The sequence below is a fragment of the Python bivittatus genome, unplaced genomic scaffold (genome assembly GCF_059951505.1).
Source record: "Python bivittatus isolate LINGU-HERP-01145 unplaced genomic scaffold, Pbiv_v1 ctg000980_np1212, whole genome shotgun sequence".
NCBI classification, from domain to species: Eukaryota; Metazoa; Chordata; class Lepidosauria; order Squamata; family Pythonidae; genus Python; species Python bivittatus.
The window spans coordinates 56,761,083-56,779,094 of record NW_028277125.1 but is presented as its reverse complement, the minus strand read 5'-3'; the positions used below and the strand labels follow the sequence as shown (position 1 = coordinate 56,779,094).

Genomic DNA, 18,012 nt, shown 5'->3' with positions numbered 1-18,012 from the left:
CCCCATTATCCCACTGTCTTCCTTCCATCTGCATGCCTCGGCAACACAGCCAGCTCCCCCCGCCCCCCGCCATGTCCATACGAAACTAAGGCCCTCTTTCCCCACTCCTGGCGTTAACCAGGAAGAAGAGCACTTGCGTTTCTCCAAAGAAATGTCCCTCAACCTTGGCAACTTTAAGATGTGTGGACTTCAACTCCCAGAATTCCCCCGCCAGCATGCCGGCTGGGGAGTTCTGGGAGTTGAAGTCCACACATCTTAAACTCGCCAAGGTTGAGAATCGAGGATAACGTTCTCTTTCTATGGTCACGCCGAGGAAGGTGGGAGAAGAGCTGTGTTGCGGTGCGCTTGCGCATTGCATGATTTCCTGAGTGGTTGGCGGCCGCGGCCATTTTGTGGACCCTTTGATTCACCCTCCCCCTTCCCCCTGTAGCTTTCTATTGAATCCTAGCTTGGGGGTTGCCGAGGCCTAACAAAAACGAGAGGCCTCAGGCGGCTCCCTTTTTTTAGTCGTGTCTCGGAGCCTCCCTGTATTTTTTCCCCTTCGGTGCAGCATCCTGGCTCTGTCTGGGAGCGGCTTTCCTGTAGCGTGATGGAAGACGACGGGCAGCCCAAGACCCTGTGAGTGGGACTGGGATGGGGTGGCCGCTGGGAAGGTGGGTCAAGAAGCGATGACAGCTGGGGATCTGCAGGGTGGATTCTCTGTGAAGGAGCGTTTGGAGGGAGAAGAGTCAAGAAAGCGGGACGGGGGGATAGAGGGGAATCGCGGCATGAAAAGAAAACGAAGACGAGGCGAAATATACCTCGCCTTAATTTACAGGAAAGAAACCCAGGTTACACAGGAGTTGGAGGTTTCTATCTCCCACAAAATGTCGTGGGGTTGGGTGATAAATTGTGCGGGGTATAAACCCAGAGTAGACTCGGGGGGTATTCTTTGGTGGAGGTTTGTGGAAAGTTTGTTGTCTTAAAAAAATGTATACGTCAGTAGCTTAGTGTCGCACCGGAGCTGTATTAAATAATGTTGGCATGCATGGAACCTAGTAAGCCTTTTCTGTGGGATCGTTATCATGAGGGCCATTGCCTTTTGCCAGTTGGCAGGGCTTGCCATATGCTATTTTGGCGTTCCCTCGGGCAGTAGAAAACTTTTGGAAAGTAATATTGACTCACAACGAATAAAGCAGGGGAAAGGCCAGAGGAGAATTGATGTATCTGTGGGTATGTATGTATGTAATTAATGATTTATAAGGCTGCCCAACTCAGTGTGACCCTAGACAGCACACAACATAAACAAACCACCACCACCACCACCACCATCATCATCATCATCATCTAACAACAAGGAGCCAATACATAAATATAAAGTATAAAATGTAAAATATGGCAACCAAGCACAGACCAAAACAAACTTCAGAGGGAGCTCCTACTCAACCAACCCCTAATGCCTGGGGAAGAGCCAGGTCTTAAGAACTTTCCTAAAGGCAAGGAGATTTGGGGGCCTATCCTATATCGGGGAGGGGAATCATTCCAGAGAGCAGGGGCAACCACAGAAAACACATGGTTCCTAGGTCCCATAAGACGATAACTTAAAAGAAGAAACCTGGAGTGTGCCCTCCCTGTGAGAGTGTGTGGGGCAGGCTGATGTTCTTGGGACAAGGCCACCCCTCAAGTAATGTTGGTGAGATAACTTTTGATGATGCTGTATTGGCTAAGAAATGGCAAGATTTTGAATTCAGAAAGTTTGAACAATACAGCAAGTAAAAGGAGAATAACTTAGAAGTAGGTTGCAAAATAAACCACTTTGCAAGTGAAAATTGGAGGTTCTTAGTTGAAGGAGGATATACTCAGCAATAACATTACTATGTAAAAAGCATTCCAGAAAGTAAGAAAAGTAAAAAAGTGATAGTAGCCATGGTTCATCACAAAAAAATTCAAAGTCCACAGGCCATATTTTTTAGGCCAACTGAAGACAAAATAATGAAAGCTTTTGAATTTTATTGAATTAGATGGTAGGGACTAGGAAAAAGGGGGAAATATGTAGTTGATTTTTAAGCCATGTTTGTTCTGGGTTACATGGTTAGATGGAGCAATGGAGAGCCTCCAGACATGCAAAGTCAGATGCAGAACAACATTAGGTTAAGCTTGTGGAGAAACATGTAACAGTATGTAAGTTCTATATTTAAGGAAATATAATTTAGCTGTTAAAGTCAGAACTGTTCTCCATTTTATGTGACATACACAGTTTCTTATCTGATGAGATAGGAGAACTCAACTTGGTAGTATTTATTATTAACAAAACTGATAGAATTTTGTCTGTGTTGCTAATTATGTGTTGTTGAAAATGAATAAACTACATTGTCTGTCTGTCTATCTAATCTCCTCTCCATTCTTCCTACAGAATAAGTATTGCTATTTCTAAACAGATTACAGTTATGTTTAATAATACACAGAATACTGTTACGATTACCACAAACCAAGTAATCAATTTCATTCAAGCAGTAGTGTTGAACTCCTCATTTTTAGTAAAAGAAAAAAAAGTGGAGAAAGTTGAATTTAAAGGTTCTTATATATAAATGAATTCACTGCATTTCTACTTAGTGTGTGTACGTGTGTTTTAAATATTCTAAGAAAACATAATAGCTGATAGAAGGATAAAAAAATGTTCTGTGCATGGACTGTGTCCATGGAACAGTCAATTTCAGGTGGTCCGTGCATGAACTCAAATACCAGTTTCAGATGTTTTGTTCTGGTATGATCCAAAAGGCAGCTGTTCCAGATAGAAAAAGTGTTTTGGGGGTTCCATTCTGTTTTAGCTGCTGTGGATGTTGCCTTGTTTCCTACAATTGAGATATTTTCAGTTGAATTCTTGTGCAGGGGCCAGTATAGAAGGAAGTCTAGTCACATTCCTATTGCTGGAAGGGGAAGGATATGGGGGAGGGATTTGGAGCAAAACATCAGGCAGTTAAGGAGGTCATGTCACAGTGAGAGAGCCATTTTGGATCTAGCTACCAATGGGGAAAGACTGACTGGAATCTTGAAAGCAAATTACAAGGGACCTGGACTATTCAGTTGATGATTGGTGCTTCTGCTGATGGTGACTGCTGATAAGTAACTGGTTGTCTGCCTGTATCTGAGACAACCTCCAAAATCTATTCCAGTTTAGTTTCAAATTTGATTCGCTGTACAGTTAGTCCTCCCTTAATGGCTATTCATTCAGCGACCTTTCGAAATTACGATGGTGATGAAAAAATGGATTTACGACCTGTGCCCAAAATTATGACTGTTGCAGCACCCCTGCAGTCACGTGATCAAAATTTGAGGGCTCGGCAGTCCACCCGCACTTAAAACTGCAAGGGTGCGTCAATTCCCCCCACCCACATATCTCCCCCCATCTCTGCCCTTTTGGCCCCTTGCTGCCCTGCTCTCCATCACCCCAGCTGACCTTCACTGCCATCTTCTTGCTCCCGCTGCTGACAAGGCGTGCCTGGTCTAGCTGCTGGGCACTATGAGGCTAGCTTCATGCTGTAAAGAAGGGAAAAAGAGCCAAAAGCAGCCTTTTTTGTTCCTTCGTAGTGTTCCCTCTCGTCCCTGGGGCTGGCTGAAAAAGCTCTGTGCCAAGCAGGATTTTGGCACAGAGCTTTTTCAGCCAGCCCCCAGAGATGAGAGGGAGCCCTCTCGGCAGGTGGCAATGGCTTGCAGCCTTCCCTGTCAGCTTTCCCATTGACTTTCTGGGGAAGCTGTCAGGGAAGATTGAAAATGGCAATCACATGATCATGGGGCACTTGGCGCAAGCCACTGCCACCTGCCAAGAGGACTTCCTCTCGTCTCTGGGGGCTGGATGAAAAAGCTCCAAGCTGAAATTCAAGCAGGATTTTCAGCCACAGAGTGGAGAGGCTTCAGAAGCCTCTCAAATCTGGGACTGAAAATCCAAGCATTCTGAGGTCTTCGCACACCCTCATCAACCCTCCCACATACCTCCACACACACCCTCACTCCCTCCCCCACCCGGCAGCTCCTGGGGCTTGCAACTTCCTGTCAGCTTCCTCCTGATTTGATTGTGGGAAGCCAGCAGGAAGTTGCCTACCCTAATGACCAGGGCCTTAACAATGGCAACCGAGACTGCCAGGATTGTGGTCGCTAAGCCAAGCAGTCACATGATAATTTGCTTAACAACCTCATCACTTAGCGACCTAAATTCCAGTCCCAATTGTGGTTAAGCGAGGACTACCTGTAGTGGGGTGATGGTGGTTTCAGTTAGAAACAGAAAGGCATTCCCTCATTCCTTTGCCTTTCAAAACAGACCCCTTTTGAGTTAAAAAGAATTTTAATACTCCAGAGAATATTATGTGGTAACACCCCATCACTGATACTTTGACACTGAGTTGGTGCAGCAACTTACTTTCCTTAAAATAATCCTCTCCTTCCCCGGATGCCAGATGTCCTTTTACTTCAGTCTCCATATCTCTGGCAGAAACCCACCTACTGCCTAGACATGGCCAGTTGCTTATCTGTCTATAAGTTATCAGCTAACTTGGGTTAGTACTTGCTCAGTTATATTCATATGTTGGAGCAAGGCATAGAGTTCTTTGAGTCCCCAGCTCAAAGATCTACGAGGCTCACCTGGTTGTCCCTATTAATTCCTGAGTATTACTGAGACTCTTATTGGAAGAGGCTCCACATTGGCTTATTTAGTCCCTGCACTCTCTGAGTTCACTTGGATTCATCCATCATTCCTCCAGTGGCTCCTCCAGTGGCTCCCCACCCATCCTCAACGTCACTGTCTTGACCCACTTACTTCATGCATGACCAGTCATGATGTTCCTGGATCCAGTGCCTGACCCAGTTCGGTCAAATGGTATACTGGCTGCAAGTTCTTATAGACTCGTCACGCATACACATATGGCATGGAGGTGATGCTCTAACCAGCAGACCATGTAGAAGAAAAAGACTATATTCATAATACCATTACCTGAATGGTAAGCTACTATCTTTTTTGTAGGGAAGCTGGATTTTGTGTTTGTGGCTTAATATGTGTGACCTTAATAAATAAATTTAAACAAACAAAAACAGATGGAATGCTAAAGGTGACATGTGTGCTTACACATGTGCTTGCACTGCTTTGCTTAAGTTCACACACAAGTGATATGAGTAGAAAAAGTACTACAGGTAGTCCTCAAGTTATGATGGTAATTGGGCAGAGAGAGAGAGTAGTCAGGCGAAGTCTGAAGGTCAAAACTAGGTAGAAGTTTTGTCAGCCAGTCTGAATCTACTGTCGAGGTTTTGAGGTCCTCAGGTTCAGAATCAAGGTGCACAGAGCAGGAGTTAACAGATGGTTATCATCAACAGAGAAGTTGAACTGCTGCTCCATTTTAATAGAAGCAGCCTTGGTGTAGCTCATTTGGCAGGGCAAGACTCCTTCCTCATGAGTAATCTTGCAAAGCGCCTTTACTCTCTTTGCAGCCCACCGAGCTCCTTGCATTGGGAGGGTGCGATAATTCTTCTCCATCTTTGGAGAGTGGCAGCAGCTGTCTGCTGATTGCTGGCTAGCCCCGCCTCCTCTGCCTGCTCAGATGGTAGTTCGTCTGGTGCCTCTGAAGCTGATGGCTCATTGTCTGTGGGCAGTTCTGGAGCTGACTGATTATCGGTCTCCTCCTCTGACTCCGAATCTGAGCCCACCGTGACAGTTTTTATGTTCTTCTTAAAATTTTTAATAAAATTTACTTTAAAAAAAAAAAGGAAATCTCAGCACTCCCCATTGCCCTTGTTAACCAAATTCCACTGGTCATTAGCCGGGGACCTACCCCAATCCAAGCCATTCCAGGCTTGGTTCTTCCAAGGTAAGGGACTACCTTCCCTTCAACTTCTCCCAACTGCCTATTCTCCCCCATTTCTGCCCTTGAGCCACCCTGCACCCTGCCTTGTGGGGTGACAAGCAGCCCCAGAACAGCATGACTCTGGAGCTGCAAGAAGCCCCTGAGCTGCAGCACAGTGTGAAGCCGCAGCCACCCCGAGAAGCCTCAGCTGCCCCAGCAGCATGGTGTAAAACCTCAGCTGCCTCGATAAGCCCTATGCCCAGCAGCATGGCACAAAGCCGCAGCCGTCCCAGGAAGCCTCAGCCATCCTAGGCCACTCCCAGCCGTAGTCGCCCTTGCCACCCTGCACTCCAAGGCTCCTGCTGCCCTGCCCTCTGCTGCCCCAGCTGACCTTTGCCATTTTGTTGCTCCCACTGCTTACAAGGCATACCCTCCCTGGCCCTTCACAAGGCAGCTCCTGGCCACGTGAGGCCATTTTCCCAAGGTCTCTTGAGGGAACCCCTGTGCGCGGCCTTGGGAAGAAAGCCTTGTGCGGCCAGCAGCTGCCTTGCGAAGAGCCAGGCCAGGCATGCTTGGGCAGCAGTGGGAGCAAGAAGACAGCGAAGGCCAGTTAGGGCGGCAGGGGTTGCGGAGTGCAGAGGGCCAAAAGGGCATAGTTGGGGGGGAGATAGGTGGGTGGGGGGAGCTGAAGCGCCTCTGGGGTCATAATTTCAGGCGGGCTGCCAAGTGTCCAAATTTTGATCACGTGACCATGGGGCCACTGCAATGGCCATAACTTCAGGGACTGATCCTAAGTCCCTTCGTTCAGCGCCACCGTAACTTCAAATGGTCACTGAACAAATGCAAGGACTTAGTAGTACATGCTGGTTTGATTGATCTGCTGTTTAGGGGTATGTATCCAATGCAGTGTATACCCACTTGACTCCTGATGGCATTGTGATTCAGGATGTTTTTAATATATGTAATGAATGTTTTCATCTTCAAAGTCACTCTGAAAGTTCCATAGTCAACAAGAACATGTAGAAAGTGCACATACCCAGGTAAACTCAATGAGTCATCAGTGTTTTTTACCCAGAAATTCTATGTTGATGGCTTGCGTTCATTGTTTTGGTTCTTTTATATTTTTGACTGTGAGGGCATTTGAAAAGCAAAGAATATCTGCTAAGTTGGCCAGTGGAGTTTTTGCATTAGTGTTATCATTCATACTCATTGTACTGCATTGTGTTATCTCATGCACTTTTGTCTATGGAGACTTCAGAGTACATTTTAGTATGCAAAAATAATTTATGCAGATTAGTTTGCTAACCTTAGATGTGTGAACATACTTCAGTTCATGCTCTTGGTGCAGTCTATGGTACATTTTGTTGCAAGGGCATTTTCGAATTTGTTGTTTTTTGACCTGTTTGCTGCAGTTTTTCTTTAGCACTTCAAACATAAAAAGAAGAGTTGTTTTGCTGAGAAGAGTGTGTGACTCATGAGTAATCTTTTGTTCTATGTACTATTAAATGTAATGTACTGCAATGTAGTATAAATGTATTTATAGGACGTAAATGCTGGCAGCTGGACAGGGAGGAATATTTTGTGCTTCCCAAAGTGAACCCCCAGGGAGAAAAAATGATAAAGCTTTTTATACTGGAATGAAAATAAGTCAATGACAAAGTTGGTTTTTGGTATAGCAATAGAAATTTAGAAGAGGAAGTTTATTTTAATTTTTTAAAAAAACAGCTCTTTAGCAGATTGATTGGAGTTAATTTAATATTTTTTTGCCAGGATGTCCTGTCCTGGATGAGTTAATTAATTGAAAGGCTATGTGTTATGTGGGAGATCAAAAGCACAGCCATCCTCCTCATGTTCCTTTCAGTTAATATACTTATACCCCTCTGGCAAATGGCTGCTCCAGATTTCAAGAAGGCTAGGCCAAATTTAGGCTTAAATATGGATGCCCACTAGTTGGTAGCAAAAATTAAAGTAACCTGCTAAGGCTGGGTAAATGTTCACTAGAGCTGTTCAATTGTAGGAATGCATACGAACCACCTATTTCAAATCCTTATGACAGCCACATGGCTATGCATGTACACATTGGCAGACATAGCCAGGGAGCAGTATACAGAGGAACTGCATGAGCCTGGAAAAAGATGTGGCTGCTTCAGTGATTCAAAGCAAGTGTTTCTTACATACTCCTACACATTGCTAAGGTCTATATTGTAGGATTTTCAATTTGCCTAATATTGATCACTTCTGTCCTGATTTATGTCTTTGGAAGTAAAAGACTACTTTTATTGTGTAAGATATTCTTTGATTGCTTTTATAGACTACAGCTGCAAAATAATCTTTGCCATTCAGCAAATTATAATTTGATTTCTTTCAGAGTAAGTTGAGAATTGAATTTAGTATTTTCTCTTTTATTCTAAATGTGTGACTCAGCTTCAGGAGTTCATTCAGATTAGTTCTGGATATCTGTCTCCCATTTTCTCCTCTTTCCAAAAAAAAAGTACTAGTATTGCCTATGCTATCATGGACTTTCAAGCACTTTGGGAGTATTCCAAGCTCAAAACAGAATTTTCACACCCGTAGTTGAACAATATTGGGGAAGGCAGTCTTTTAAGTATTTGAGTCCTCAGCCATTTGGGGCTTTATAATGTCAGCTTAAATTGTGCTTGGTATTCATCAAGCAGCCAGTGTAGTACTTTCTGGCAGGGAATTTGTAGTCTAGATTTGAACCAATATCATCTAGCTTACAACACTTGCTATGTTTGAGCCTTTGATATTAATTGCACCAATTAGTTGCACCAATGGTCAGCCTATTTTCTCCATTATTTTTTTTTTCTAGAACATTGCAGCCGCAGAGAGATTATAAGTTGAAAGCTTGCATGCTTCATTATATTTAAGGTAATCTTAATAAAGGCAATGTATTACAAACTTGGTTTGAAGTAGGAGTTGATGCATTATTGTGACTGTGTCCCTAATATCCCTATGAGGAACCCTTCCTCTAATGTATTTCCTGAGGAAGCGAAGCTCTCCCCTTAAATACTCCATCTCATGTGATCCATAGTATTCACAGGACGTTCAGACAGAAGAAAATGCAGATATTTCTCCAAATCTTATACATGTATATCCATCAAGCTATTCCTTTTCAAAGTAATGTTATGCAAGGCACAGACAAAGAGAGTAGTACAGTAGTGAGCAAGAAAATTTAAAGACAGGAAATAAGTAAAGAAAAGCTGGTCTAACTGTAGTTCAGGTCACATAGCAATTAAAACATGAAAAGGATGTTTCTGGAATGTTTTTACATCAAGCTTTATGAGGGTTTCAGTCATCTTGTTTTGTATTATCTCTATTTTCAAACTTAATGCTACATTTCTCATCCCTCCATCAAATCCTGTGAGTGCAGGAAGACTGAGGGATGGATGGCGCAGTGCGAGCGCAGGAAGGCTGGGGGATGGATGGCACAGTGGTATGCAAGTGCAGGAAGGTCAGGGGGAATTACCAGAGCAACTTGTGACCTTCCTTGCCGGTTTCCCCATTGACTTTGCTTGTGGGGGGCCATCAGGGAAGGTTGCAAATGGCAATCGCATGACCACAGGACGCTGCAACTATCATAAGTGCGAGCCAGGTGCCTGAATTGTGATCACATGACTGCAGGGGCACTAAAACGCCAAAACTTCAAGGACCATTTGTAAGTACCAATTGTTCAGTGCCATCGCAACTTCAAACGGTGCTGAACGAGTGGTTGATAAGCGAGGACTACCTGTATAGTCAAGCTGTATCAAAAATAGAAAATACTATTTTTCAGTCTTTTAAATGCATTTGTATTAACCTCAAAGACTTCCTGAAAACTGATTTCTTTATCTCAGGGAGATCTTTTGATTGTTGTTGTTTATATCATGTTTATAAATTCTAAAAGCTCTTTTTACTACAGTCTGGTGAATTTTTTTCCTGTTCTTGAGTTTCTTCAATTTTAAGAAAACATGTCTTAGTTCAAGAAACAGCTTTATATACTATATCTGTTTGTGCTTTTTCCTGCACTCTAATTTTCAGTCTAGATAAAATAAAGCCTAAAATAACAAGGTTTTGCAAACCTTTCTTCATCTAAATTTCCTTGCCAGATTTCACCAAATGTGCATCAGTGAGTCTTGAAATTGCAGTTTGGCTTCTTCACGCTTGGACAGTTCACTGAATTCTAAGTTTATAGAAAACATTCTGACCATTCTCAAATAGTGCCATCTTGTTAGACTCAGGCTAAGTATGAGATTAATCATGAAAATTGATCAACTAATCATAAGAATGTAATAAAAGTATAACAATAATGAAGTTCTCCAATTATTTCAGATGTTTTCAAATAATTTTTTAATCTATGTCTCCTAAAATAACTTTAAAAGTAATGAGTATTTAAACATTTTAGCAGAGGATTAAGATATGATTTCTTTAAAATGTTAAAGAAAATCAATGAAACTTAATAAAGCACATCTTGTTTGCCTAATATTCTCAAATATTCTGAAATAGTAGAACAGCAGCAGGCATTTTAAAAATTCAGAGATAAAGACTAACTAGATAAGGTATCCTTTGCATTGAGCTTGACTTCTAGTGGCTACATGAACATGTAGTTTCTTAGCAATATATGGAAATAGTTTACTATTGTCTTTTTCCCAAATGTTTATTTTTACTTCCCAGTTTAGCCTGCAGGCCTGAGATTTCATAGTGGTTTCCTATCCAAATAGGAGCCTTTCCTTGACTTTGTCTGAGATCTGAGAGTGTTATTAACTCTTTTTCTGAGACTGTTACTAACTGTTGCTACTTGCTGTGATTAGATTGAAAATATTTTATCTAGCACTAGTTTTTAGTCTCTAGGTGAAGATGATCAGGCACTAGTCATTTATAAAACTTTCCAAATTCAAAAGCATTTGAGCTTGAAACGAACTGTACTAATCTCTCAGGAAATGTTCTGATGCCATTCTGATCCTGTCAGAAGTGTGCCAGTCAAAACGTTTTGAATTTGAAATTTTTTGCACACTTCTATGTGGTGGAAAAGCTGAAGAATGTTAGGAATGCTTAAATGTAAGAAGAAAATACAGTGCATGTATATTTCGGAGAAAGGGCAGTGTTGACTGTTGAGATCATGAGCATTAAAAATTATACTTGCATCCAGATGTTTACTTAAGGGGTCTTGAGTAAAACTTATGATCTTAGTACAATTGAACCAAATGACAATCTGAATTGAACTATTGTCAGAAGGATAGCCACAGTTAACTGTTATAGCAAAAAAAAGTTTTGTGACAATTAAAGCCTCAGCAATTTAGTGCAGCGTAAGCTTCATGGACATGGGTCCACAGAATCTGATGAAGCAGACTATAAGTGTGAAAGTGTAATAGATTTATCATTCAACATTCCACAACAATCCTTTTAATCTGTGAAGCATAACAAAATGGGTTGTTGTAGAGTAGTAATTGACTTGAATTGGGGAGATCTAGATTCAAGTCCCCAGCTGACCACAGCGAGGGGGGGCGCGGTGGTGATTCGAGTGGTGAGCCGGGCCCTTCCCATGGATTGCCCCAGCTGCGGCGGCCATCCCACCCCCTCACGGGGACGGTGGCGGCCTGTTGTCCTGCCTTGGCCGACAGCTAGCAGCTGACTTAGAACTGGTGCAGACCAGGGGAATCTGACTGTTTAATTAAAACAAAGCATCATGAAGGCCCGCGGCGGGTGTTGATGCGATGTGATTTCTACCCAGTGGTCTGAATGTCAAAGTGAAGAAATTCAGTGAAGTGCGGGGAGTCAGTAAACCCTCAGCATTGGTCATTCCCATTAAGGCAGACCCCAGTACCTGCCGGGCAGGGGAGAACCGAGATGGTATTAGTTTACACTCCCTTTTCTACTGCTGATTTGTATAATTGGAAAAATAATATGCCTCCTTATTGCAAAAACCCTAGTAAAATGGTTGAATTGGTGTTATCCATAATCCGAACCCATAACCCGACCTGGGGGGACCTGCAGACAATGTTGAATGTGTTTTTGACAAGTGAGAAAAGGAGGTTAGTCATAGCCATGGGAACTAAAATAGCCAAAGGGAAGGCAGCTGTAGCCTTAGGTAACCAACAGGCAGGAGCTGCAGCTGCAGCTGCTCCGGAGGTGGAAGCCTTGTTTCCTGTGAACCATCCAAACTGGAATCCACAGGATCATGCACACCTGCAGCGGCTGCAGACTTACCAGCAGATTATAGTGGAGGCACTGAGACAAGAAGTCCCAAAAGTAAATAATTTATCAAAAATTTATGAAGTGAAGCAGGAGGACAGGGAAACCCCAAATGACTTCCTAGAGAGAATTTATCAGGCTTTTGAAAGATACACTGATCTTAACTCCGAAGAGGAGGGGAACAGGAGGATGGTGAATAGGATTTTTATCAGGCAATCAGCCCCAGACATTAGTAGCAAACTACAAAAGACAGACAGAAGGAGACCCAGAGAGCAAGAAGGAATGCACTGTTTCTGGCAGCAGCCATGCATGAGCAGCCTAGAAAGGGGGGAAGTAGAGGGTCCCGCGGAAGAGGAGGGCGAGGAGGCTTAGATAGAGGTAGAAGGCGTGGCATGAGGCACAGCAAGGAGAGACAGTGCTTCCAATGTGGAAAACTAGGTCATTTCCGATGGGAATGCCCCCAGCGGAGGCTGGAGACAGTGATGTTCTCCGAGGAAAAATAGGGGAGTCAAGGGTGTCAGCACTTCCATCTGCCGTTCGTCCCTGAGCCCTATGTAAATTTCCAAATAGGAGACAAAAGGTGCACAGCTCTAGTGGATACCGGGGGCAACCCAGTTAGTATTAAATTCTTCTTTCAATATTGAAAAAAACTCAGAAAAGTTCTCGGTAATGGGGGCGTCAGGTACTACTATGGCCACTCCCTTGTTGCAAGCCGTGGAATGTCATATTGGCAAGAGGAAAGTAACACACCAGTTTCTGTATGTACCTGAGTGTCCTATCCTGTTACTAGGAAAGGATCTTTTGTCTAAGCTACAAGCCACAATTTCATTCAGTGGGCAGAAAATGTGGCTGTCCATGTCTAAACGTGAGGTATGGAAGATAGAGGTATGCCAAGAGGTGAAAAGTGAAAGGTCTCTGCTAGAGACGGTGGAGGCAGCAGTCAAACCATGGGTGTGGGCAGATGATACACTTCGGAGGGCGAAGCATGTAGTGCTGGTGGAGGTAACTTTAAGACCTGGAGCCCAAACCCCACGTGTGAAGCAATATCCTATTTCGATGGAGGCAAGAAAAGAGTTAAAGCCCACGATTGATAACCATACCAGCCTCTGGGGCATGGTTTTCAGTTTTGGATTTAAAGGATTCCTTCATATGCATCCCATTAGCAGAGGGAAGCCAGAAATTGTTTGCTTTCTAGTGGGAAGATCCTCAAGTGGCGCAAAAGACCCAGATGTACTGGGCTGTGTTGCCCCAGGGATTCAAGAATAGCCCAACTATATTTGGGACAGCGCTAGCTAGTGATTTGGGGGCATAGCCCTCCCCCTCGAAGGAGAGTGTTACTTACTTCAGTGCCTACCACTTGTTTGTAGGCTGTGCCCCAGCAGGATTCCTAGCAACAAAATGGTGATGCTGAAAGCTGGAAGTGATAAATATGTAGGAGTTAGTGGTGGTCCTGTTTCAGACTGGAAGTCTTGCAAGGATCAAACAGGGGAAATGAGGGGCATGAAATGGAGCAATACTGTACATGCGATTCCTGTGGGAAAACAAGAATGGGTCTTTCCCAATTAGCCTTAGTGAGCCTTCTTTAGGGTAAGGATGTAGTAACCCGTATCTGAAATTTCCCAAGGCACAGAGAAATTAGCCTGTAATGTCTCCTTCCTTTTGGTGCCCCTTCCTGATGGTAGAGATACATAAAGTGACCCTTCCCTGGATGTTATCTCTTTATGATACCAGACTTCCTAGTGTTGTATACTGTCCCTTATGGGCATATTGTCTCTTTATGATAACAAGATGTCACCCGACAGTCATTCATCATAATAACCTAAGTTTACACCGGTATGACACACAAGGTCATAAAGAGGCTCCTAACCAATCATTATCCTTCCTTTTGACTCTGTTTTCTTGAACTTAATGCATAAAAACCCAATTTCTGTTGTGTTTGGTGTGCCTCTTTTGACAGAGGTAGCCCCTTTACTGCTACGCAACAATAAAGGAAACTTCTAAAGGTTTCTCATGTCTGGCAAAGTTATTGGCAGTCGTGTCTGGGCAAGACCCCCATTTTGGGTCCAACAGTGTGTGTGTGTGTGTATTTGTATATGCATGGTATATTTCCCAACCACCCCACTCTGAACTCCTGGTCTACTGCCAAATTATTGCACAAATCACCTTATCTTCTATTCCCACTTATTACCTCTGTGCAATATTCTCTCTTTCTGACATCCCATGTGCGGAAAATAATTGTTCTATGCAGCTTTTTTCAAATCAAGTACAAATTTGTGCACCACAATATGAGAATATGAGTACGTTGCAAATATGTGTAATAAACATCTTAAAATATTTATGTATTTCTTAGTTAAACTATAAAACTAGAAATTATAATAGTATGTCACATACACACTTGTAAGTTGCGCCTTCATCATTTTCGACTTCTGGCAGCTGCCCCCTGAACTTTTCTTGGCAATATTTTTCAGAAGTGACTTGGCAGTTCTTTCTTCCTAGGAGTGAGAGAAGTGACTGCCCCAAGGTCACCCAGCTGGCTTCGTGCTAAAGGCACGACTAGCACTCACTATCTCCTGATACTTGTCTGCTACTTCAACCACTACACCAGATTGGCTCCACGCATACATGCTTACAGATTATAATATAAACTCACTAGTCACTAATAACTGCAATGAATATTTTGTAAGCATTTAAATTTCCTTCCTTCTTTCTTTCTCTTTTGGAATTTGATATTGTAATAAAAGAAAAATTTAGAAAAAAAGAAAAGCATTATACAAAAAGTATTTAGATTGCCCCCTCTCTTTCATTTTTTCTCTGTTCTTTCTTCTCTGGATGCATTCTGAACTTACTTAAGCTTTAATTATTATTAATTTTAAAATTAAATTTTTTATGAAGTTAACAATAATCATGGACCTTGCGCAGCCTGAAACTCAATAGATACAATCTAAATCTTTTTTGAAGAGAGGAGGGAAATGAATTCAATCTGTTTGAATATAATTTAAATCTTTCTTGAAGGGAGGAGGGAATTTAAACCTGTTTTGGAGGGAGAATGAATTTAAACCTGGTTTAGAGGAAGGAGAGAAATTCAGTCTTTTTTAAAGGGAGGAGAGAAATTAATTCAGCCTGTTTTGGAGAAAGGCACTCCTTCATGCACTGGAGGCTCTGGGCCTGGAGCAGGTCAGCCTACCAGTGCAAGGCTGCCTGTATGCTGCCCGGGGAAAAGGCACAGCTCGCTGCTTCAGCTTAATTGCAGCAGTAAGGTTGCTTGGTGCTGCTGCAGCGCAGACCGTGAGGGAACTTTTGGCATGCGGTGCTCCTGCTCAGTCTGCGTCGTAGCAGCACCAAGCAATCTTCATTGCTGCAGTTAAGCCGAGGCATTGAACTTGTGCAGGACTCTTTGCAAGTCATGAGCCTAGAGTTTTATGGTGGTTGGTGACTAAATTTATTATTATTTAGTTTTAAAATTTAATATTATTTGTGGTTTATAATATTTTTATTTTGTTAAATATTTCCCAGTTGCATTTTAATCTGGCTTGGGCGGCACTCAGGAGTGTTGTAAGCCGCATGCATGGGCTGTGTGTTTGACACCTCTGATGTAGAGGGTCTGTATCTCTGTTTTTTACAGAACAGACACAAGAATTCTAGCCCTTGTTGGACTTTAATTTATTTAGATATAGTTAATTATTCTCCAGGAAATTTAAGGCAATATATCCCAAATCCTTAAATAAAATGATTAAACTGTATGTGTGAAACTAATATTTGATTATCTAGTGAATTTTGTTGTTGACTGAAGATAAGTGCTGAAGATAAGGTTATATGAATTAATGTTTAAAATCCTTATTTTAAAGAAATAAGAAATAAGAAATTTCTATTTCTATTTCATTATATTCCTATTTCTATTTCATTGCAAAATAGAATATAAGAATATTTGTAATATAAGAATATTTCTTCTATTCAAGAACATACAAAAGTCATATTAATTTATAAAGCTGTCTCTACTCAGAGGTCCCACTGGGTTTAGTGACACCTGTAAACGTACATAGGATTACAGTCTTTAATACTGATTTCTCACATTTAAGATCAAATCGTTTGTGTGTTTTTGAATAGAAGTGAAGTATTATTGTAAATAATACAGAGTTATTAAAAATGATTAATAAAACTAATTTGTCTTTAGCTGTTCAGTTTCTAGCTACTGTAACACTGAAACTTAATTTAGCTGCAGAAATTGTATTAAGCTTAGTTAGAGTTCCAAAAATGTTAAATAAAATTATTGGCTTATTCATTAAATTTCATTTATGATAATATATTCAAAAGTAGAAAGTAGTTTTTAAGAGTTTCCATTTTTATTTTCCTAAACTGGTTTTTAAAATATGCTTTGTACATTCCAGATACATGCTGTGTTCTGAAGGATCATGGGTTATTATCAATGAAAACACAAAGTATACAATAGTGTGTTTTCCTTACTGCGTTGCACTGACCTTTCAGAAATCCTTTGTTTTTCTTCCTATGTAACCCTGAAATACACATTGATTAGAATTCCTGATCATGATGCTGCTACAGTTCAGAATTATATTCTGTCAAGTTCAGTGTGCCCAGCTCCCAATCCACTGTTTGAAGCATTATAAAGAAATTCTGGTGGCATGTAAGAATATATTCTGGCTTTAACATATTTTTCTGTATTTGTATATATTTAACAGGATAAGATATAAGTAGCAAGAGATTAATGTATATTGGCAAAGTTCATGTACAGTTTGGGGAATTTTCTGAAGATTTTTTTTAGTACCAGAAAACTGCTGTCTCTAAATTCTTCCAAGTGTTTTTTAAAGTTCTGAACTTAATGTTTGCAAGGATTCTTTCAAAATGAGAATGACACAACTGCATATATATTCATTTTTCCTCTGCTAAAAAGCTTGTTCCAAATAGCCTACTTTTTAAAAAATTTTAAAACAATGGTTTGTATTCTTTGGAGATTTCTTTTTTTCTGGTTTTTCAACTCTTAAAAATTATTTATCTATCTAAAAGCAATATGTTGTAGAATATGTTGACTAGGGTTAATCTGTCTAAAAGCAGCAAATAAATGATTGTTCCTTTACAGAAGTTTATAGAATATTGGGGGGAATGACCATGGTTAATGGTGTGTCTGGGAAGTACTTCCAAACAGTGGATGGGGCCAGAATTCTCCCTTCTGTCTCATTAAAACTTGACAGATGGTAGAAAGTTTTATATGAGAGCCAGTTTGGTGTAGTGGTTAAGGCATCAGGCTAGAAACCAAGAGACCATGAGTTCTAGTCCTTCCTTAGGCACACAGCCAACTCTCTCAGTCCTAAGAAGCAGGCAATAGCGAACCACTTCTGAAATCTTGCCAAGAAAACTTCAGGGACTTGTCCATGCAGTCACCAGGGATCAACACTGACTTGAAGGCACACACACACACACACAAAGAAACTTTTATAGGGACTTTGGGGGCTTTATCCAAGACATGGGTGGCATACATTGTGCATCCTTGTTTTATACTTTGATTAATCAATTGCATGTGATTTTTCACTGGCAAATGATTATATTTAATTAATGTTTGGTAAAGGTATAATGAAGAGCTTCAGAATTAAAATGTTTTGGATTAACAGAGGGTTTGAAATTTATTTGTAAGTATTATGGCATGTTTATAAAACTGAATTTGTATAACTACAGAATATCCTTGGCAAGACATAAATTAATGGAATTAATATTACCTTTTCTTTTTTATATCTAGCTATGTAGGAAATCTTTCCAGAGATGTGACCGAAGTCCTTATACTTCAATTATTCAGCCAAATTGGACCCTGCAAAAGCTGTAAAATGATAACAGAGGTAATATGTTCTTACAGTCTAATTTATATGAAATATAACTTAACTTTTAACGTGAAAGCAGTTACTAATTCTGCTATTTTAAAAAATTTCTACTGGGATTTCAGCACTTACATTTGACTGTTCAGAGATAAGCCAGTTTAATGTAGGAGAACTCCTGGGTGAGCATGACTAGG

The 18,012-nt window shown here is 41.3% G+C and overlaps 1 protein-coding gene across 7 annotated transcripts in view; it reads left to right on the top strand.

Moving 5' to 3' along the window:
- The first annotated feature begins 363 nt into the window (after nt 1–363).
- TIAL1 (TIA1 cytotoxic granule associated RNA binding protein like 1) overlaps nt 364–18,012 on the top strand; it is a 37,034-nt gene continuing 19,385 nt past the window's right edge. For 3 of the 7 annotated variants that reach the window (XM_025169469.2, XM_007432690.4, XM_007432688.4), the window contains exons 1-2: nt 364–618; nt 17,743–17,839. In XM_025169469.2, the coding sequence (XP_025025237.1) occupies nt 590–618; nt 17,743–17,839 (126 nt within the window). In that variant the 5' untranslated portion in view covers nt 364–589. Of the gene's footprint in view, nt 619–8,637; nt 8,697–16,616; nt 16,636–17,742; nt 17,840–18,012 lie in introns of those variants that run through there. The other 4 variants (XM_088132670.1, XM_015888838.3, XM_088132669.1 and 1 more) reach the window with 3 other exon arrangements.